The sequence below is a fragment of the Alligator mississippiensis genome, chromosome 16 (assembly GCF_030867095.1).
Source record: "Alligator mississippiensis isolate rAllMis1 chromosome 16, rAllMis1, whole genome shotgun sequence".
NCBI lineage: Eukaryota > Metazoa > Chordata > Crocodylia > Alligatoridae > Alligator > Alligator mississippiensis.
In genome coordinates this window covers 31,504,261-31,523,702 of record NC_081839.1, presented here as the reverse complement: position 1 = coordinate 31,523,702, position 19,442 = coordinate 31,504,261, and the positions used below count along the sequence as shown (strand labels likewise).

Below are 19,442 nucleotides of genomic sequence, written 5' to 3'. Positions count from 1 at the left end.
CATACGGTGAGCTTCTGAACTTGGTGCAATGGCTTAAAGCGGGTAACGTTTTCATCAGTGAAGTTACACCAGTGTAAAGGAAATCAGATTTTCACTGAAACTGTTTTGCTTTTTACCATACAATCTTCTCTGCTAAAGGCCAACTAGATGTCTTTAAAAGATTTACCAAAGCAAATATTCGGCATATTTTCAAGGGGAGAAAATTAACTCCTAAATTATGGAACACAGTTTGACCTAGTTGTAGCTTTTCCTCAAAGAACAGACGCTACAGCATAAGTGATCCTGAGGCTTGGATTTCTCTTGAAAAACCAAACTAAGTTGCAACAAAAAACTGCAGAAATCAATATTTAATGTTAAAATGGACTCTTGCTTACCGAAAATTTCTCCATTTTTGGCATATTCTGTCACAAGGTACAACATGCTTTTGGTCTCCATCACCTGTTGATGGAGAAATTGTACGTTAGTTTAGTTGGGGGAAAGGGAAAAGCGACATAACCACAGATTTTCCAGCCCTTCCCCCCTAGTGGAAGTCACTCCGGGGTTCAAAACTACCAACATTTGCACAAGGTCATAGTTTTACTCAGTCTACTAACCCCAATGACTTCACTAGACCTCCTCACATGCCGAAGTTCGGCCTTGCTACATCATCACCTGACCCCCGCTGTCTTTCCTGCTTGGTGCAGGGGGCTGGACCCGTTGATCTTCCAAGGTCCCTTCCGGCTTTACAATCTATGCATCTAAAGGAGATGGGCTTGATTCTTGGCCACAAATAGGAAGAAACAATATCTCTATATCCCAACTGAAATTCTCGTCCTGATGGCTGCCACTACTTACGTCAGTGGGTTTGAGAGACTGCCTTACCAAATTCTTCTTCTGACTAATTTATTGAACTAGGGTTAGCGTCTGGGGACTGGAAAGGAGCCCGGAGCCCCTGCTGCCCTTACTCATCACAGTAGAAAAAAATGATACAATTAAGTGTGCTCATCGTCCCAAATTGGCCAAATTTCACCAAACACTATAGGCCACGTGATCCCACTCCTACCATAATGCAGTACAGGACAGTTGCACCCCCAAATCTTTCAATTCTGTGAGTAATTTCTCTCTTCAGAGATCGATAATCCTGCTGCTACTCGACCAGGCAGTTCTACAAAAACAGCCTGCCCTCTGTTCCAAAATACTGTGAAAAGAAAATCACTACATTTCCAACTTTTATGTGAAAGTACTGCGCTGCATGTCCTGATCATGAGATAAGAATCAAGACATCAGCTTCCCATGCTATCTACCCTGGAAGGGACAACTACCTCCATTACCCTGCAGTTTTCTTCCTAAGCGACACCCCCAGCCCACTCTTTTCAAACACTCCCTCAGGACTCATTTCATAAGCAGCAGGATCAAAGAGACTGAAAACCTGTGTTTTCAAATAAAAATAGTCATTTAGGATTTTCCCTCCAGCAGATTATAACAATTTGAACGTCAGTCACATTTTGGACCTAAACTATTTGAATGACCCAAGCATGGCAACTTGTTAAACACACAGATCAACCGAAAAACTTGTGGGTAAGCCTCCTTTCATTTTGAATTTCCTGTCTTTTATTTATTTACCACCTTGAAAACTATGGCGCTAGTTTCTTGTAAAATAACTGTTTTTAGGGAAATGTATTTAAAAAGCCCAGAGGAAACCAACTTTTAACAGAGAGTTATAAAAACATGCAATCCCCAGGAGAGCAGCAGACAGCGCACAATGGCTGATCCTCAGACAGTCCTACCCTGGCTGCATTCTTATTTAATTTAAGGCTCGGTGCGCATGATGACTGCAAATATTCTGGGCTGAAATACAAGCTGGCTTTGAGAGGCAGTACCTGGAGGCAGAGAACATCAATATTCTCTGCATTACAAATATGAGAGGTCAGACCTAATCAAGCCCTCTGATGCAGGGCAGCCCCTTTACCTAGTGCTGAGTCAAAAATGTCCTGACCCCCAGAAAGACAGCCAAGACTCCTCCTCTGCATAGAGTAAGGTGAAGGGATCATTACAGACAGACTAAAGAGCCCCAATGTGGGAGATGCCTTTTTTTTTTTTAAATATACTCTAGTGAGTGTTCCTTTGATGTGCCCATCCCTATAATATTCAGGGGGTAAAAAACAATAAACATTACGTTTGTCTTGACGTGCCCCTGCTTACCTCCACTCCTGAATTGTTCTTGCCTCCTCTTAAATTTTGCTTGTCATCCGCTTAAGAAAGATCACAGTCAATCTTACTTAAGGGAGTTAACAATTCTGTCCTTAACATTTGCCTGTACTCTATGAATCACCAGTTCATTTATAAGGAAGTGCTAGACTCTTTCCTGTAACATGAAATTAAAGCTGAACACGACTTTGCTAAATCAAGCCCTTTGTCTATAAGGAGTGGAATAATCCTGTCACTGCAACTCTGATTTTTACGGGAGTGAGCTCACTCCCAGGGGAGGGGTGCAGGATCAGACCCCCTCCACCCCAGGTGAATGCAAAGTGGTTTTCTTGCCATTGTATTCTTTTATTGCAGCACCTAAAATGCTTGGAATTAAATGCTCCCTGCGTTTCTAATCCAAATGAGATTTTCATTCTTCTTTAGAACAAGGAAACACTGTGCATAGAAGCCCTCCTGACATACTCTGTAGACAAAGCACAACTTTTAGCCAACTTTTGAGAGAAGGGTGCGAGAAGAGACACAAGAAAGTCACAGGATTGCCCTGGGCACATACAGGACAGGCTGTCAGGGGCTAGAGTGAAAATGCCCTACGAGCTATGCCTGACCTTGAAGTTCTTTAATATGAGGCAAAAATTAGCAGGGTATGGGCTGAATGGCGCTTTGCTCCTTACAAGGGATGCCAGTGGACACAACCATGATGCTCCGCACGCTCAGTCCAGGCCTCACAGACCTGCAGCGTCCGATCCATCCATTCCTGCCCAAAAATGTTTTTGCCCAAAGTCAACTTTCAGAAATGATAGTTTGCAACCCTCCTCTGGATTTCAGAGGGCATTTGGCCAGGAAGGGGGAGTACCCAATCCCAAGTTAAAGAATAACATTTAGCAAATGCAGCTCAAGAATTTGCTATTCATAACTAGAATGACAAATAAGGCTATTCTCCAAAGAGATCCAATTTCTCTGGGTCCTGGTCTTTTGGTTGTCTTGAGGACTGCAGAAACCACGAAGGAATCTGGTGTTGTGTGGGCGCAAACGGCTCCATGCTCTTGGACTATGGGATTGATTCTTCTATTTTGTTCTTTTCGTGGCTGCTGGCAAAACTGCTGACGTCAGCCACCAAATCTGAGGCTGCTTCTAGGATGCCCTCTTTAATTGGCAATGTTATTCTTGCAGGACTGGAGGAATGCAGTACATAGAAGAAAAAAAAATCTCACGGGCTTTTTTTCATTTCAGAGATTTCAACAGGCTTCTGCTCTCCAAGACAGCAGCTCTTGGAAACTCTGAAGGCGTAAGAGGTCAGAGTACAGGAACCAGCTAGGCTGCTTCAGCAGGCCAAAGGCAGTGACAAGCCTTTAGAAGAATGATGTTTAAGAGTCTCAAGAACTTCCCGTTCCTCTTCTCCCTCTGGTTCTGTTTTCCTTTGCAATGTATGTAAAATAAATAGCACAACCTGCATTTTCTTCAGTAGCAACAGGGGAAGCAACTGCTGGATGTCCCAAATGGACATCTCCAGTACGTCCAGTAGGGTCAAGGTGGACATCGTAAGGATATGGCTGGTTCTGGTAAGGTTGGCTAAGCCATTGCCAAGCCTGAGGCACACGAGTCAAGAGTTACAAAGCAGATAGTCTTGGTTTACTCAGAAGCACCTTCCTGTGACGTGTGTGACTGGTGGGAAGGTTCCTTCTTAGATGTCAAAAAAAGAAAACCAGAGCTGAGGTAACAGGTAGGATACAAGAAGTAACCTTCTTCTCACCTGGAAGTAGCATACTACCCTAGCATAGTATCACTGGTGCCAAGGGCAGCGATGGAGACATAGCAAACTCTCTTAACATCAACTTGCTTGGAACCATTAAGGTTTTCATTGTCAGGATTGATCATGCTATCTGTTTGGGTGCTAATGCCAACGGTCACAAGTATTAATAGATGTTGGCACCTTACTCTGCCAGCATCACTTGTGCCTATTAGCAAGCAGGCTTAGTGCTCTGTTCCTATGAAAAGTGCAAGTTGTTGAGTTTCTTCTTGTGCAAAGAGGTAGATCAGTGCTGGGGGCCATCTCTAGTCTGGTGCTCAGGTTTCCTGAGCCTTGGTGTGACAGCGGTACCAGTTCTCGGTGTCACGGTGGTAAAGTCAGTATCAAAAGTAGCTTTTGATGGTCCCCAACTCTTGCCTGATAGTACCATGTCAGGCACTGCCTGCCTGCTTGCTAAGGCACTGGGACCTGGAAAGCTGAGGAGCAAGGTTGTTCAACGACCTTCCGCCCAAATCCCCGAACTTCCCATCCTAGCTGAAAAGGGAGGTTGGCACATGGCTTTCCTAAAGACAAAAAAATACTAGCAGCTGTAACCGTTTCTCTGCGCAACGAACATGTCTCAGGATGGACCAGATTTGAATACCGATGGCTCTAAACCTGCTGTTTTAACCTATATTTGTGCTGCAAAGAGCCTCGGAAAAAAAATGAAGTTTAAAATTGTGAATGTTTGTGGGCAAAAATATGGAAAAATGGAAAAGGATGGCTACAAGCACTCTGCTCCTTTTCTTTCTTTTTTTAAATGCCTTTTGATAGGGGACACAAGGATGCTACAATGCAAATATTTTGATCTTGTACGCAAGGAGCACGTGCATCCAGAGGAGGATGAACTTGGATGGAATGCAAACTATATATAAAGGCGCCTTAATGCCACTGTTTACATCTGATGCTCTTACACCCTTGTCATAAAGTACCTGAAGAGCCACTTGCACTATATTCCACTCTGTACCTAAAGTCAGAGCAGGTACACACAGAATGGCAAGCTTGAAAGCAGTTACCAGATACTTGCCCTTCGACCAAGTACTACACTGTGCTTTTACAATCTCCCTGTGTTAGCTGCCGCATGCAACTATCGGGAGCTAGAAGCAGCATAAAGAAGCCATGCCTCCAGGTGGGGTGCAATTTAATACTGGCCCCTATCAAGAATATACCATACTTCTTCAGAGCACTCTTTTCTTCTTCATCTTATTCCCCACAAGTTCCTCCCTCTCTCTTTCCCACTTAATGAATTCTCCTCTCTGCACACATGGAGAGCTCAAAATGTTATTAGATTTAAGAGCCAGGGGACAATTAACGAACCAAAGGCCTACAGGAAAGATGGAGCTCCTTTATCCATAGGAGAATGTCCATGTGAAAAGCCAATTATATGTAACACACAGATAATGAAAGAGGGTGCCGGCATTCCTACCACTATTACTCCAAACCCTTCTTGGAAGACCCAAACTTCAAATCACTCTCCTGCTAGCAGACCAACGTCTGGTAATCTATGGACCCAACCTACTCTGTCTTCTCTCATTCTCAGAGACTTTCTCAACTTGTGGGCTTCTGTGGAGATGGATTTCTCTACTACTCTCTCTGCCCATGCTTTGATTTTTTAGTAGTCCACTTCCCACGTGACTAAATCCAGGCCACCTCTACTGCTGCTCAGAGAAGAAAGACATGAGAATACCTATTGGGGAAGCTGCCCTTACAAGTCACTAGTCATTTGGGATTGATTCTGATCCAGAATTAGGGGGGAATAACCAATAAATCTAACTAGTCCCTAAAGACGAAATGCTGCATGCCTTGAAATTCTTGCCACATCAGACTGGGCTCCAATGACATGCTGACACCTGAAACAAACTCAGGAGTATCTCTAACCTTGATTACAATTGGTAAGCATGTTTGCTTAAGAACAAAGCAAGACATTTTGAAACCGAATGCCCCGTCTCACCTTTTCATGCCAAGGTCTGTTAGATTATCCAGACGTTCTCAGATGACTGAAGGGCAGATTCACCTTTATGTCTGAAATTATCTGATTTTCTGTGGTTTAGCAAGCCCTACACATCTGCTAAAAGTAGTTAACAGATATAAAGTTGCAAGACAGAATGACACCAACAGGTATCTGAATAACTTCTGCAGACAGGCCTAAGGCTTTGAGACCCATTGTGTATATCCAAGTGTCTGGATAGGACTTTCATAGATTCACAGATGCTAGGGTCGGAAGGGACCTCAACAGATCATCAAGTCTGACCCCCTGCATAGGCAGGAAATAGTGCTGGGTTCAGATGACCCCAGATAGATGCTTATCTATCCTCCTCTTGAAGACCCCCAGGGTAGGGGAGAGCACCACCTCCCTTGGGAGCCCGTTCCAGACCTTGGCCACTCTGACTGTGAAGAAGTTCTTCCTAATGTCCAGTTTAAATCTGCTCTCTGCTAGCTTGTGGCCATTATTTCTTGTAACCCCCGGGGGCGCCTTGGTGAATAAAACCTCACCAATTCCCTTCTGTGCCCCCATGATGAACTTACAGGCAGCCACAAGGTCGCCTCTCAACCTTCTCTTGCGGAGGCTGAAGTGGTCCAGGTGCCCCAGTCTCTCCTCATAGGGCTTGGCCTGCAAGCCCTTAACCATACGAGTGGCCCTTCTCTGGACCCTCTCCAGGTTATCCGCATCCCTCTTGAAGTGCGGTGCCCAAAACTGCACGCAGTATTCCAACTGCGGTCTGACCAGCGCCCGACAGAGGGGAAATATCACCTCCTTGGACCTATTCGTCATGCATCTGCTGATGCACGATGAAGTGCCATTAGCTTTTGTGATGGCTTCGTCACACTGCCGACTCACGTTCATCTCGGAGTCCACTAGGACTCCAAGATCCCTTTCCGCTTCCGTGCCACCCAGCAGGTCATTTCCTAGGCAGTAGGTGTGCTGGACATTTTTCCTCCCTAGGTGCAGCACTTTGCATTTCTCCTTCTTGAACTGCATTCTGTTGTTTTCTGCCCACTTGTCCAACCTGTCCAGGTCTGCTTGTAGTTGTAAGAAAGATGAAGATTTAAATCACTGTGAAGATTTAAATCACCTTGAAAGATGAAGATTTAAATCGTCATCCTACCTGGTGTAATTAGTTATACCAGTGGAGAGTGGGAGTAAAAGGCTACCAGACAGGAATGGTGGCATCTTCCACCCACTTTATGATGGTGTGACTTTACCAAGTACAAGTCAAGTAACTGGGATCCTGCTTTATAGGGGCACCGGATGGTTCAGTGGAGGTGGTTATAAAACTTTCCTCTGTTGATGGCCAGTGTGGTTTGAGGGTTGTTATCTGTTGGCAACTCAGTACTTTATACTACAGAAGACTGGTGGTCTCAGTCTAGATCTCAGTGGGCAAGTGCTTCCACCACCACCACCACCGCATTTGACATAACTGCAGTTGGTTTCAGCAAAACAAGCCAAGAACTCAATGAAGCCATGGAAAGTGGCCTCTCTGAACTCAGCGTGTGCACAGCAGCAATGCCATGGGGTCAGTTCCTGATGACAGCGTAGCTGCTCTATAAAGTTGCAGGAGGTTTCAGTCACCAGGTATCTCAATCTCATATCTTTCACTATCACTAAATTACATCTTAACTTTTTCAAAAGAAGAACGCAGGCATCTTCGGGGTTCTGCAGCACAGAGGCCAAATGTGGTTGAGAAGCTGCATATGCAACAATGATTGCAGAATGACTAAAGAAAACCATAGCCACAGAAACTCACCCACCTAAAAGCTAAATGCGCATTATGAAAAAGCAGCCCCCAAAAACATCACTGACATACAGGACTGGACACCGATAGAGCCTTTGCACAAGAACACATGGAGGAAGAGCGAAGGAGAGCAGCAGGTAACTGTACCTGATAGAGCTTTATAATGTGGGGGTGGTCGAGCATTTTCATTATCTGCACTTCTCGATAGATTTTCTCCAGATTAACGGCATCCAGCTGGGATTTGTCAATGATTTTTATTGCCACCTGAAGCCAAGGGAAAAAAAAAATAGGCTGTAATTTTTTTTTTTTACATCAACTTTCTCGCTATTGGTTTACTTCACATTTGAAACAGAGCACCAAAATTTCTAGCTCATTCTAGCAGGTTGTTCTGTTATTGCAGAAATACTAAGGTACAGCAAATGTGTGCGCTAAATGAAATGTTAATAAAAGGAAGGAAAATAAAAGAATGCTCCTGGCAACCCAGAAGCACCAATGTCAGACAAGATCTCTGAATCTGCCCCCTGTTCCTAGCAATTAGGGACAGGTTTTCAAAGGTTGATGTCAGTGGGTCTTAGGAGCCTATAAGACAGCTGCTTTAAAAAAAAAATTAAAAAAAAAAAAAATCACATGAGGCACCTCTCTGCATCAGTATCTGCCTAAAGACCACTCGGAATATAATTTGTGAACGGATTTTGCCATATTAAAAATAAAAAGCCGATATCTGCATTTCAAAAATGGTTACTGAGCACATGCAGCAACTTCTTCCTGCCGTTTCATGGGTCATGCCACAGGAGCCTGCGTTTTGACACGTGCAAGAAAAGTCCCTGTGAAAACGTTTGGCACAAAAAACAGTTAGAAAGTTTATTTCTATGCAACCCGGGAGTTTCAGGTAATCACTGCTGGTCAGAGTCTGAGCATAGCCTTTCTGTATTTATTTACAACAGCAGAGGTACATATTTATACACTTCAACAGCATAGGAACAGGGCACTTCTAAAGGAGTGGCTGGGGTCTTTCAGCCAACCAGAAACGGCCTTATCAAGGTTTCTCTCTTGTGGTCCATTTTTACAGCTTCTTTAAACAAGACTAGTATCGTTTTGATTGAGAATGGGCCATAAGAACAATTATAAGTGGTTTCCTTTGAATCAGACTGTTAGATAGTATAGGTTCATGGAAAGTTTATAAGACCTCCTATTAATGAGACTATTAAAGTGATTTTTAAACAAATCAGGGGTGAGGAAAAAAACTTTCGTCCCATTTGGACTGTAACAAATCCCTTACGTTTCAAGGGAAACACTGCAGCTATGTTTTAAAGCATGGCAACCAGGAACTGGAACGGACTAGAAACTAAAGAGGGAATGACTGGTCTATTTTCACCGTGTAAATCAAATGACGTACAGAAAAGTGCCCCCAAAAATATATGTTAAAGACACGTAGCTTCTAAGCCCCCCATTTTAGCTCGCAGATACCAGTGTTATCAAAAACAAACCTGGCTTTATTATTTTGGGGGAACCAGTGTACCTTGTGGCTTGAGGATGGGCCCAAAGTCAGGAAGGTCCAATCTCTAATTTCAGCTCTTTCAGAAAGTCATTGGGCAGCTGTGGTCCAAGTCCATCACCTCTCATTTAAGTGAGAGGAAGGGGAACGTTACAAAGGGAGTCTGACCAAATGCGTTTCTCAAACTATCTACCAAAGCCTGAGATACAAGCCGACGAGTAGGCAGTTCCAAGAATCTGCAAACTTGCCAGGGAGCACATGGGATCCCTCTGTCTGGGACAACTGCGACGCCACCACAATCAAAATGCCATTAGCAAGACCAAGATGATATTTTCATTCACTTAAAATGGCAGTAAAATTCGGTTTTCCACCCTTCCCTCGGAATGCACTGCAGTCAACGAGGTCAGGATTTCATCCGTAAGTAAAATTTAAACGGAACTTCTTGGCTCAGTGAGTGCAATCAAAACATGCCTTACTAATGCAGCCTGTAATGGTACATATTTTTATTTTAACTGTGATTAATGTTCTGTACATAAGAAATGGCAGTAATTAGCCTGTTGAGGAACAGGGATGTTCTCCAGGGATACTTCTGTCAATTAAATTAGAGTCCAAATAATTTAGAAGAAAGATCTGGTTCCTTCCGACCTTATTTTAGTCGATATCAGAGAACTAAGCTGCACAGGGCTATAAGTAAGGGATTCCCCATTTTGTTTTAAACAGAAAGGTTAAAAAAAAAAAAAAAAAAGGAAATAACATGATAGTTAAAGAATGCACAAGAAAACAGGACTGAAAAAAATATTAAATCAATCAGTGGTATGCCCTCGCCTTGAATACTATGTTAAGAATGCAGGGAGAGGCAACAAAAAACCACCACGGCCGTGCAAAAACTCACATATGAAAAGACTGGGTCCATTTTGATAAAATATCAGATAGATTTATGACCAGTGAACAACGTGCAAAAGGGAGATCGTTTCTGCTGTTCAAAGCCCTCCATGGGTCTGATTTTTTGAGAAATTGCTTCTGCCTCAACACATCATGACCCAACTACAGCTGTATTCCACAGAAACCGTGACACTGGGAAACTATGGGGGCCAGCTGGCAGGCAGGGGAGACCAAATCTGTAGAAGGACCTCGTTACCTGAATAGGGATGCTTAAGGGCTTCATTGCATTCAGAACCACTGTGCTAGCTTGTTTTGGCTTTTCTTTGGTAACCCTATCACATGTACACACACCTGCCCTCACCACCCGCCCACCAAAAAAGACAGAAATAAAGCAAAAACACCACGAACCGATGAAGTGATTTAGCTTTTTGAGTGGGGGGGGGGCGAGAGCAAGCCTAATTTCTATTTTTAAAGACAGTTTGTGCTCAGTTGTTGCCTGGCGGAGATGGCATACGAGTACAGGCTACGAGAGATGGGCTCGAACAGAAGCACTCTATTTTGATCTCTCACTGGGGGTTTACCATCGCTGTCGAACCCAAAGGCGTTAAGTATTGTGCAAAAGAAACAATTCACATCCTTTGAAAAACTGAATGATTGTGGAACTCCTTGCCAAAAATCAGAATGGAGTCCAAGAGCTTAGTGTAATTAAAAAAAGCGCGATGAAATATTCATATGAACTCTGACAGCCATTGTCATTAGATGGGGTAGAGGGTCCATCAAGGAACACTGACCCAGACTTCCAAACATATTCCCAATATTACAGAAAAGGTTTGTCCATACTTTTCCACTTTTGGAATTCTGGATTCTTCCTCTAAAAACATAGGGAAACAGCCACTGCTGGGGACATGACACTGTTTACACCTCCCCAGGTTGAATGCAAGTATGCCAACCTCCTCCTGCATCTCACTGCAGTGCCCTACCGCCTCACCAGCCCAGCCAGCCTCGTTTGGCTGCTTGGCCACTTCTTCCACATGCAGCCGGGATGCTTCTTCCTCAACAGCCCTTAAGCACAGACCCCTCTCCCTGAATACATTTCCATGATGCTTCTGCAGGGAAGGATGAGAAGACCCAAGTCCCAATTCTACTGCGAGGCCCGTGGAAAGGAGTAACCGATAGCAAGGAAGACGACTGCTTGGGATTGCTGATCTCCGTTTTCATCTTGTAATTCAAATACAAAATAGAAATGATGCAAATCTAAACACGTGTGCAGCCCGTCCACACAGCCACGTGTTCCTCTGTATGTTACCTTCACCCACCCTCTCTCCCATTCCCTCCAATGGTTCATTACGTCGGATTGTCTTACATTAGACCCTGAGCCCAAAAGATGTTTAAACGTGCAAGCAGGCCCCCTGCTCCAAGCACAAAGGAGGAAGATGAAAGGAAATTCATTCCAATTCCATCCAAGTCAAACACAACTGCCTAAAAGTCTGAAATTAAGCACCCATGTCCGTCTTTGCCAGAACGGGGCCTAGGCTGCGCTCTACGCTCCTTGCCGCTGCTCTCGGCAGTTTGCTTTTTCATCATCTGTGATCTCAGAGGGGCAAGCGACTCCCCTCTCTGGGATGATTAAAGCCCATGTAGGAACAGGGGATGCAAACACACATTTGGACGCTTACCAACAAAAGTGGAACACAAATCCAGAAGCTTCAGACTCCTTCCTCCTCGCTTTCTCTTTACTGCTCGGGAAACTTGATGGCTGCTCAGGTTTTATGCAAGCACAAGCTACTACGGCTATAAAATGAGTTTCTTAGGAAATTGCAAGACATTAAGGCAACCGAAAAACAAACATTTAAATAAACCCTAATCCCTCAATACACAGTAGGCAAAGGTTACTGAAAAAAAATGGAGGCAGTGGGGGAGGAGGTGGAGGAGTAACCTTTGCGGGTCAGATTTCCTCCCTACTTCCTCTCATTTGCTTTCTACCGGCTCACTGCAAAAGCAACAGCAGCCAGAAGCAGGCTGGCCTTTCTGAACGGGAGCAGGTGTGAGCTGGGTGCAGTGCTGTTATTAACTTCGTCTCAGATACCTCCCAAGCCAATACGATTTCACTGACACCCTCCTCTCCCCAAGTTAGTCAGGACTGTTCTTATTATTTCACTCAACCCTAGCCTTCTAAGCGAGGAGGGGTGTCTTAGATAAGACAGTTCGTGTCCAAATTTCTTACCAATACAAATCCCAAATACGTGCACTCACCAGGAAAATTTAATGCAAGAATCCAACCGTCATTGCGGGTCACTTTTTAGTGCTTTTCAACAGGAGTCTAATCCATGCGGGCCTGCTCTGTAGGGGGCATCTCACCTCTCCCACTGCCCTCTTGGGCTCCCCATGGGTTTTTACCTTGTCTTAAGCAACTGCACAGTTTCTTCTTGCTTCCCTCCTTTCTGAGATTGCTTTAATTGAAGATACAGCTGAACTAAAGTGGCTTTTATTGCTTCCCTGCAGTTCTCATGTGAAAGAAAACTAATGCACAGAAAAGGCCCACAACCAAGTCGTGCAAAGCCTCCGAGGGAAGGAGATGGTGCTTAGGGCTGACGCAGAAGAGGAAGCCAGTGAAGGGCGGTGGAAAGCAGGAGAATGAGCAAGGAGGCTTTTGGCAGCCCTTTACGACACCCTGGAGGAGGCAGGAACAGAGCTGTTCCTTGCTTCAGCCTGTGCCTTGTGCAACCCTGAGCTCTTGCTTCATCTTTATCAATTCATCCCAACTGCTGTCATGTCATGAATGCAAACTTCTGCGTTTTAATTTCCATCCCTCCCTTCTCCCTGCCCCAGGAAAAGTCTCTCAGACTTGCAGTTACAAGTTCCTGAACCAAAGCTGGTTAAGCTGTTCGGCTTGGAAAAAAATAATGAACTTAAGAGCGTACACGCTCTGCCAGTCCTTCCAACAGGGTTAGCGCTTGCACAGTCGGCTCTTGAGTTTTCACAGTGAAACATTTCTGTTTCTAAATTCATCTATTACAGTTCCCAGGAAAGAAAAATTTCCCCATGGATATCAGGCACAATATTTGGCATTGCACAACCCACTAGCTCCCAATGTTAGCAAAAGTGCACTTAGTTCTTTCTTTTTTCAAACCTCCTATTCCTCTAAGCTCTTGATAAAGTGAACATTTAACTAGGCAGAGAGACAAACTGTGAAACGGCTTCTATTTTTCTAGCAATAATCTCTTCGTTAATTAAAGCTGTAAAAGATGCTTCTTGTGTGTTCTCTATTAGGTTTATAACCATAGTGCTATTGATTTCAGCCAAAAAAAGGGGGAAAGAAATGATGAAAAAATTATTATGGAGAGTGGAAGAGGTGCTTTTATTTTTTAAACCTATACTGAGTTCCAATGTCTGAAGAGCTTTTGCTCACTGAAAAGGAAAAATTATCGCTCGGCTGAAAAAAAGAAATGATCCACAGAAGTGTCACCTTCAGAACAGATTCTTTATGATAGCACAGCACAGAAGTTGGGAAGTGGAGATACAAATCATGCTATAAATACTGATTCAGTTTCACGTTAACATGGTGTCTCTGTATCCTACTCAGCTGCATGCATTTAAAAGTCCAACAATATAACTTGTCTTGAGGACTGGCAAAAGAGCGTAAAAACAACTCCTTCGTCTGAAGGCCAAACCATTTGAAACTGGAGCTCCACAATCCCCACACTATCAAACGCTGCAAAAATTATGTTGCTAAAACTTATCGTTGGTGTAAATACCGTGTAGGTAACTCGCAGATACCCGTGTTCAGTCTGCTTGCAGTGCATCCACATCCAGGAGTGGGTCAAAGACCCTGACAAGCCAATGCTTGTTCTAAAATCTGAGGATATCTTCAGAAGAGCTTAATCATCTTAATGAGATTAAGAATCTTATTTCAGTGTTACTCAGCACCGAAATGCTGCAGATGAGCCTGATTTTCATATCTCCACATTTAATCAAGGAAGAGGCGATCTAAACACAATCAGTGTTGGGTACTTCGGATGTCAGTGGTCTTCCAGCTCTCCTTTGAAAACCCAGAGATGCGCTACAGTTCTTTTTAACGGCAAATAATTTAGCTTGCGGTGCAATTTAAAAGAACTCTGAATGGGACACGCTTATCAAGAGCCCTCACTCTGCACAGCTCCTCCGTGACACCCGAAGGCACTTCCTTCCTGTGGTCTAATGCTTATTAGTAACAGAAGGCAAAGCTCCAGTTTCAATTTTTGTTGCCTTCTTGGGATGAGCTGTCCCTGGGGTTTCCCTCCGCTGGCCTACTGCAATGGCTACACTCTGTCAAGCCTAGATGGAGTCAGCAAGTCATCCTGTCCAAAAGATTTAACAGACTTCCAGCAGCATTCTCCCACCTGCTACACAGATGGGTCAGCAGATAAAATGTGATATCCACAGACTTCTTTCTGGGAAAGGTTGAAATGCTGCAAGTTTCAGGATGGCTCATTCAAAATGCCAGCTGTCACTTGCCTAGCACTTTGATCCAAAACATAATTCTACAGGTGTAGGTGTTTTATTTAGCTTCGTGTTAGCTCACTTGCCTGAATGTCTGAAACAATCCCAAACATGGTACTCTGCTGACCACGAGTAGCTGCTTCTTGGCATTACAAAGAGTTCAGATCAAATAAAACGTCAATCAAAAATTATTAACGGCTTCTTATTTCTAATGGATCAAGGGACTCTATACAAATACTTATTATAATGAATAGAGTAAAATCTAATGTGCAGTTTCTTGGTACAAGTGGCAGGCTTTTTTCAGAGCAAAAAGTGCAGCAAAACATGTTGGTATCTACACCATAATACAGGTGGAAGTTTTGTATTAGAATATAACTGAATGCGTAGTTGCAGACAATATACCGCTTTCATTTGAAAGAGAGAAGAGCAGCAGCTGGCTCCCCTGCTCCAATCCTTAAAAACAGATTAGACACCTCAGTCCATTCTGAAGCTTTCATTCTCCTTCCTGCCCTTTGCTAGGTCTGCAGAAAGTTTAAGAGAAAAAAAAAATCACTGGGAAATATTGTAAAACTGCAAATGTAAATTCCGTCTTGGGCAGAAGCTGCTCACTTCCATGCGCAACCTTGGCAGGGTCCCATTGGTGGGGGAGAGGGAAGGGGAGGGGAAGTGTGTTAAAATCTTTTTTTTTTTTTTTTTAATTCAAACCAGATACGTTGTTTCAGACTGGAGCTAACGTTCCTATTTTACATATTTGCATGACAAAGTTTGAATGACGAGATAGTCTCACTCCATGACGGATGCACATACAGCTTGGTAGCTGGTAATCACTAGCTTTCCCAGAGAAATGTCGTAATGCAGCGCTAATCTTGAAAAAACAGCACATAAAGGCTTACACGATGCACAAGTGAATTCTCATTTCTCTAGCGTGGCCAACGTGCACAAGCCACCACCCAGAGCACACGTCCGATTCAGGACAACGATGCAAGTCTCTTGATTCCTGCAGATGGGTCTTGTTCAGGCTACAAATCACTTTTGATTGCAGAAGTCTTTCCCCCCAGTATCACAAGAACTTCAGGATTTAGGGTAACTATGGGCTTTAAAACAACCTGAAAGGTGACTTGAAAAGGCAAAAAACACTGCTGCATTGCGCCCTTGTTTATTTTTCTGTTTAAAGAAGTCTAAAAGCTTGAAGGCCTTTTGAAATACTTCTTGCTTTTTAAACATAGAAATGTCAGGATCATCATTTCCTATCTTGTTCTTATTGGAGGCTTAGAGAAGTGGAGTGGGAGCTGCCTTCACCCTGGACAGGAAGGGCAGGGAACTGAAACCGCTGGACATCTAGCTTTAAAGAGATGTCAAACCAAAGTGCTAGTCTTGGGTTCGAAATCTGGCTGCTCCACAACCTCTTGGTTTCTCTTTAGTCTGGACGCTATGCTTCTAGTTCTCCAGCCACCCAGAGTCTTTCGGGAAAAATAAGCCCTGAAACTACTCAAGCACAAAATATTCTGAAGACCCTTCAGGGCCTTATGACACAGAAAAAAAGCCCCCAATTTCTCTTATTTGCAGGTGATGTGTGGGTTGCATATGCCAGCCAAAAGCCTTAGGCCCTATCCCTTAACTAGGTTATGCCTAGTATAGTTAACCTGATACAAATCTCTACTAAAGATGCACCACATTAAAGACTTATTCACACCTGGATTAAGTCATGCTGGTGCAAGCCCATTTTGCAACGCTGCGGCAGTTCTGCATTAAGGGTTTGCACAAAGGCAGGTACATCAGTTCTAGGCTATTTTGGATCAATTTGTTCTGGATATAAACCAAACTGAGAGGCACAGTGAAGGTAGGAAAAAAGGTGCTATCCTTCCACGTACTGAGTAGTACACCGCTATGCATTCGGAAGTACGCTGGAAGGCCCGTCTCATCTTGTATCCCATCTCCTACAGAAGCCATCACCAGATGCTTCACTGTAAGGTGCAAACCACATCGAACAGACAGTTAGGTACCACATGCCTAGCGGAGAAGTTTTTCCAAGTTCTGGCAGTTGGTGGCTGGCTTATATCCTGAACCCAGAGACCTGATTAGTCAGAAGTGTTTATTCTCCTGCACCACACCATAGCTAACATCATCATGTACTCATCCTTAGACAGCTTTCAGACTCAGTCTTTGGGGAGGCAGTTCCATGGGTTAGTTACACTTTTAAGTACCGGGGACTATTTAAAGTGCATAACCTAAGGATTAATAGTAATAATAATAATAATAATAATAATAAAAAAAAAAGTTTCTGCACTTACCTGAACTCATTACACACCATGCTCATTAACTGCCGCAGCAGCCTACGCTACGCTTCTTAGATCTCATTAAGGTCCCGTACTTTGTTTCTCAGAATGCCTTTTGCCTCTAATAGCAGCCTCAAAACTGACAGGACCCAGTCAGTGCGGGGCTTCTTCAGAAGCCTCAAAATTGACAGCTCCTGGTCCAAATTTCACCAATTATGCACTTAAACAGAGTACAACAGAAGCACAATTAGGTTACAGGGTAGGCACTGGGGCCCAAGAGTGCCTGTACACTTAACCCAAATGAAGATAAGCGGCACGCGAGAAGTGTATTGCTCGTATTGCAGCTGGTGTCTGCTCCCTCTTAGGAGACAGTAAACAAGAGGAGACTGGGTTTTACCTATTATTTTAGGGTTCTTGTCACCATTTACTCTCCTCGAAAAGTAAGTAGCTCTAATCTTCCTAAATGTCCCTCTCATGGGTGTTTTTTCTATGCCTCTCGGCTATTTTGGTTTCCTCCAGTGGACTTATTTTCGCCTCTGTCCTGAGCAAAACCATAAGTTCTGCTCCTTGGTGGATACTTCATTAGCCAACTCATCCTCTGATCACAGAAACATCCTGTGATACAACACAGGCTGCATGAAAGGACCTGTTACAAACTTCAGAGCCTAAGAAGTACAGACAATAAGCAGAACAAAAGGTTGTGAATACAAGGCAGCCTCGTTCAACGATCCTGCTGGAAGAAGGGCGCTGAACTACCCGCTGTTGTTACAAATGCAACTCCTTCATTCCTGTCAACTTTCTTCACTCAAGTGCTTAATTACCCATGTTTAAGTGTTGCATTAATATAAAGTTTCACGTTTAATGCAAAACTCATTTGCATATCTACCTTCAAGCCTACTTTCCCTTCTAATGCACTCATGCTGGTTCAGTTTGCATTTCACTTTTATCTGGCGCTAGCAATATTGAGTTTTCGGTTTATGGCTGATGTTTGCGAGGCACAAATCCGGCGCGCAGCTTCTCAAGCGCAGGCCGGATTTTGCACGGCAGTCAAGGCTCAGGTACTCCCCACATACAGAGCTTGCTAAATAACTGGACTGGAAAATAAGCTTGGGTTTGCCAGACTCGTTGACTCGGTGGAAGTGAAGACAAAGTGCACAAACAAACGAAGCGACTGCCTCCAGTAAACAGGCAGCCCCAAGGTACCCAGGCTGCAAGGAAGGGAACCCGGCGCATAACGCGTGAGCCGGGGCCGGAAAACGGAGGAGACTCTCACATAAGGAAAGACTTTTCTAAAATGATTTTTCCAAACGAGTCTCAACAGAAACGGAGCGCGGCATTTCCTGCAGTGCAGACACGCAAGGAAAACGTTGATACAAGCCCGATACAAGCTACGTGTCCCCCATCGCGAGCTGCACGGAGACCCGCCGGCTGTGCAAGGGGGCGACTTGGGGAGCGAACGACCCCAGGACACGCAAGGACGACGGTCCGGCTGGAAATCGGAGCGTCTTCCCGCCGGGAAGAGCCGCTCGGCCGAGCGCGACGCCCGGTCCCTTTCGTGCGGGGCCCAGCGTCGCGACCAACTTGTGCCGTGCTCAGGTGGGACGGCCCTCTGCCCTTCCTAAAAAGTTATTTTCCTCTCCTCCCTCCTCCGACCCACCCCACCAGCCAGGCCACGCTTGGTCCTGTCCTCTCGCTGCAGGGCGCCCCGGCGCCCCACGTCCATCTCACCGGTGAAAAGAGCAGGAAAAAATCCCCGTCTTTAGATGCAAAACTTTGTCACCCTGGAAAACCGAGCCCCGTTACGGCGGGGTGTTAAAACGCAGGGTGCAAACCCCGGCGCTGGGGGGGGGGCAGGACACCCCGGTCCCTCCCGCACGCCGCGTCCCGATCCACCCGAGCACAAATTAAACCCCCCCCAAAATAACTGTGTGGCGGTGCTGTCGCGGGGGCTGGGGGGCAGGAGCCGTGGTGGCCGTTGGGGCTGGGGCGGGGGAGGCTGACCTCGCTGCGCGTGATGCGGTGCCGCGCCAGCTTGACCACGGCGAAGTTGCCCTTGCCCAGCGTGCCCTCGATGTCGTAGAAGCCGACGCGCACGGGCCCGGGCCCGCGGGGCAGCAGCGCGGGGGGCCGCCGGGGCTCGGCCATCACCATGCTCGGCGCTCGCGGCGGCGGCGGCGGCGGCTCCGCTCGGCTCCCGCTCCCGCTCCGTCTGCGGCGCCCGGCCGCCGCGCGCCCCGCCCCGCCCCCCCCGCGTCACCGCGCGCGTCACCGGGGGCGGCGCCTCGCCATGGCAACCGGAGCCCCCGCCGCGGAGCTGTTCCCCCCCGCCTCGCCGGGGCTCCCCGGGCTCTTCCCGCCGGGGCTCCCCTCCCCGCCCCTGGGGCCCAGGGGATTGCACGCGGGCACGCGCACGCACGTGCCCCCCCCTCCAGGGCTGCTGCAGAGGGGGCTTGCACGCTTGCTTGCACACATGCGCCTTCCCCTAGGGTTCTGCAAAGGAGGCTTGCACACGCATGCGTCCCCCCCCCTCCAGGGCTGGTGCAAAAGGGGTTTGCACGCTTGCTTGCACACATGAGCCCCCAGGGTTCTGCAAAGGGGGCTTG

General features: G+C 45.6%; 1 protein-coding gene across 1 annotated transcript in view; it reads right to left on the bottom strand.

The window, feature by feature from the left end:
- Positions 1-19,043, bottom strand: part of SIK2 (salt inducible kinase 2) — a 93,125-nt gene extending 74,082 nt beyond the window's left edge. The window contains exons 1-3 of the mRNA XM_006271359.4: positions 18,841-19,043; positions 7,855-7,971; positions 375-438 (exon numbers count right to left, since the gene is read on the bottom strand). Of these exons, the coding sequence (XP_006271421.1) occupies positions 375-438; positions 7,855-7,971; positions 18,841-18,990 (331 nt within the window). The 5' untranslated portion in view covers positions 18,991-19,043. The remainder of the gene's footprint in view (positions 1-374; positions 439-7,854; positions 7,972-18,840) is intronic.
- Between the last annotated feature and the right edge of the window lie 399 nt (positions 19,044-19,442).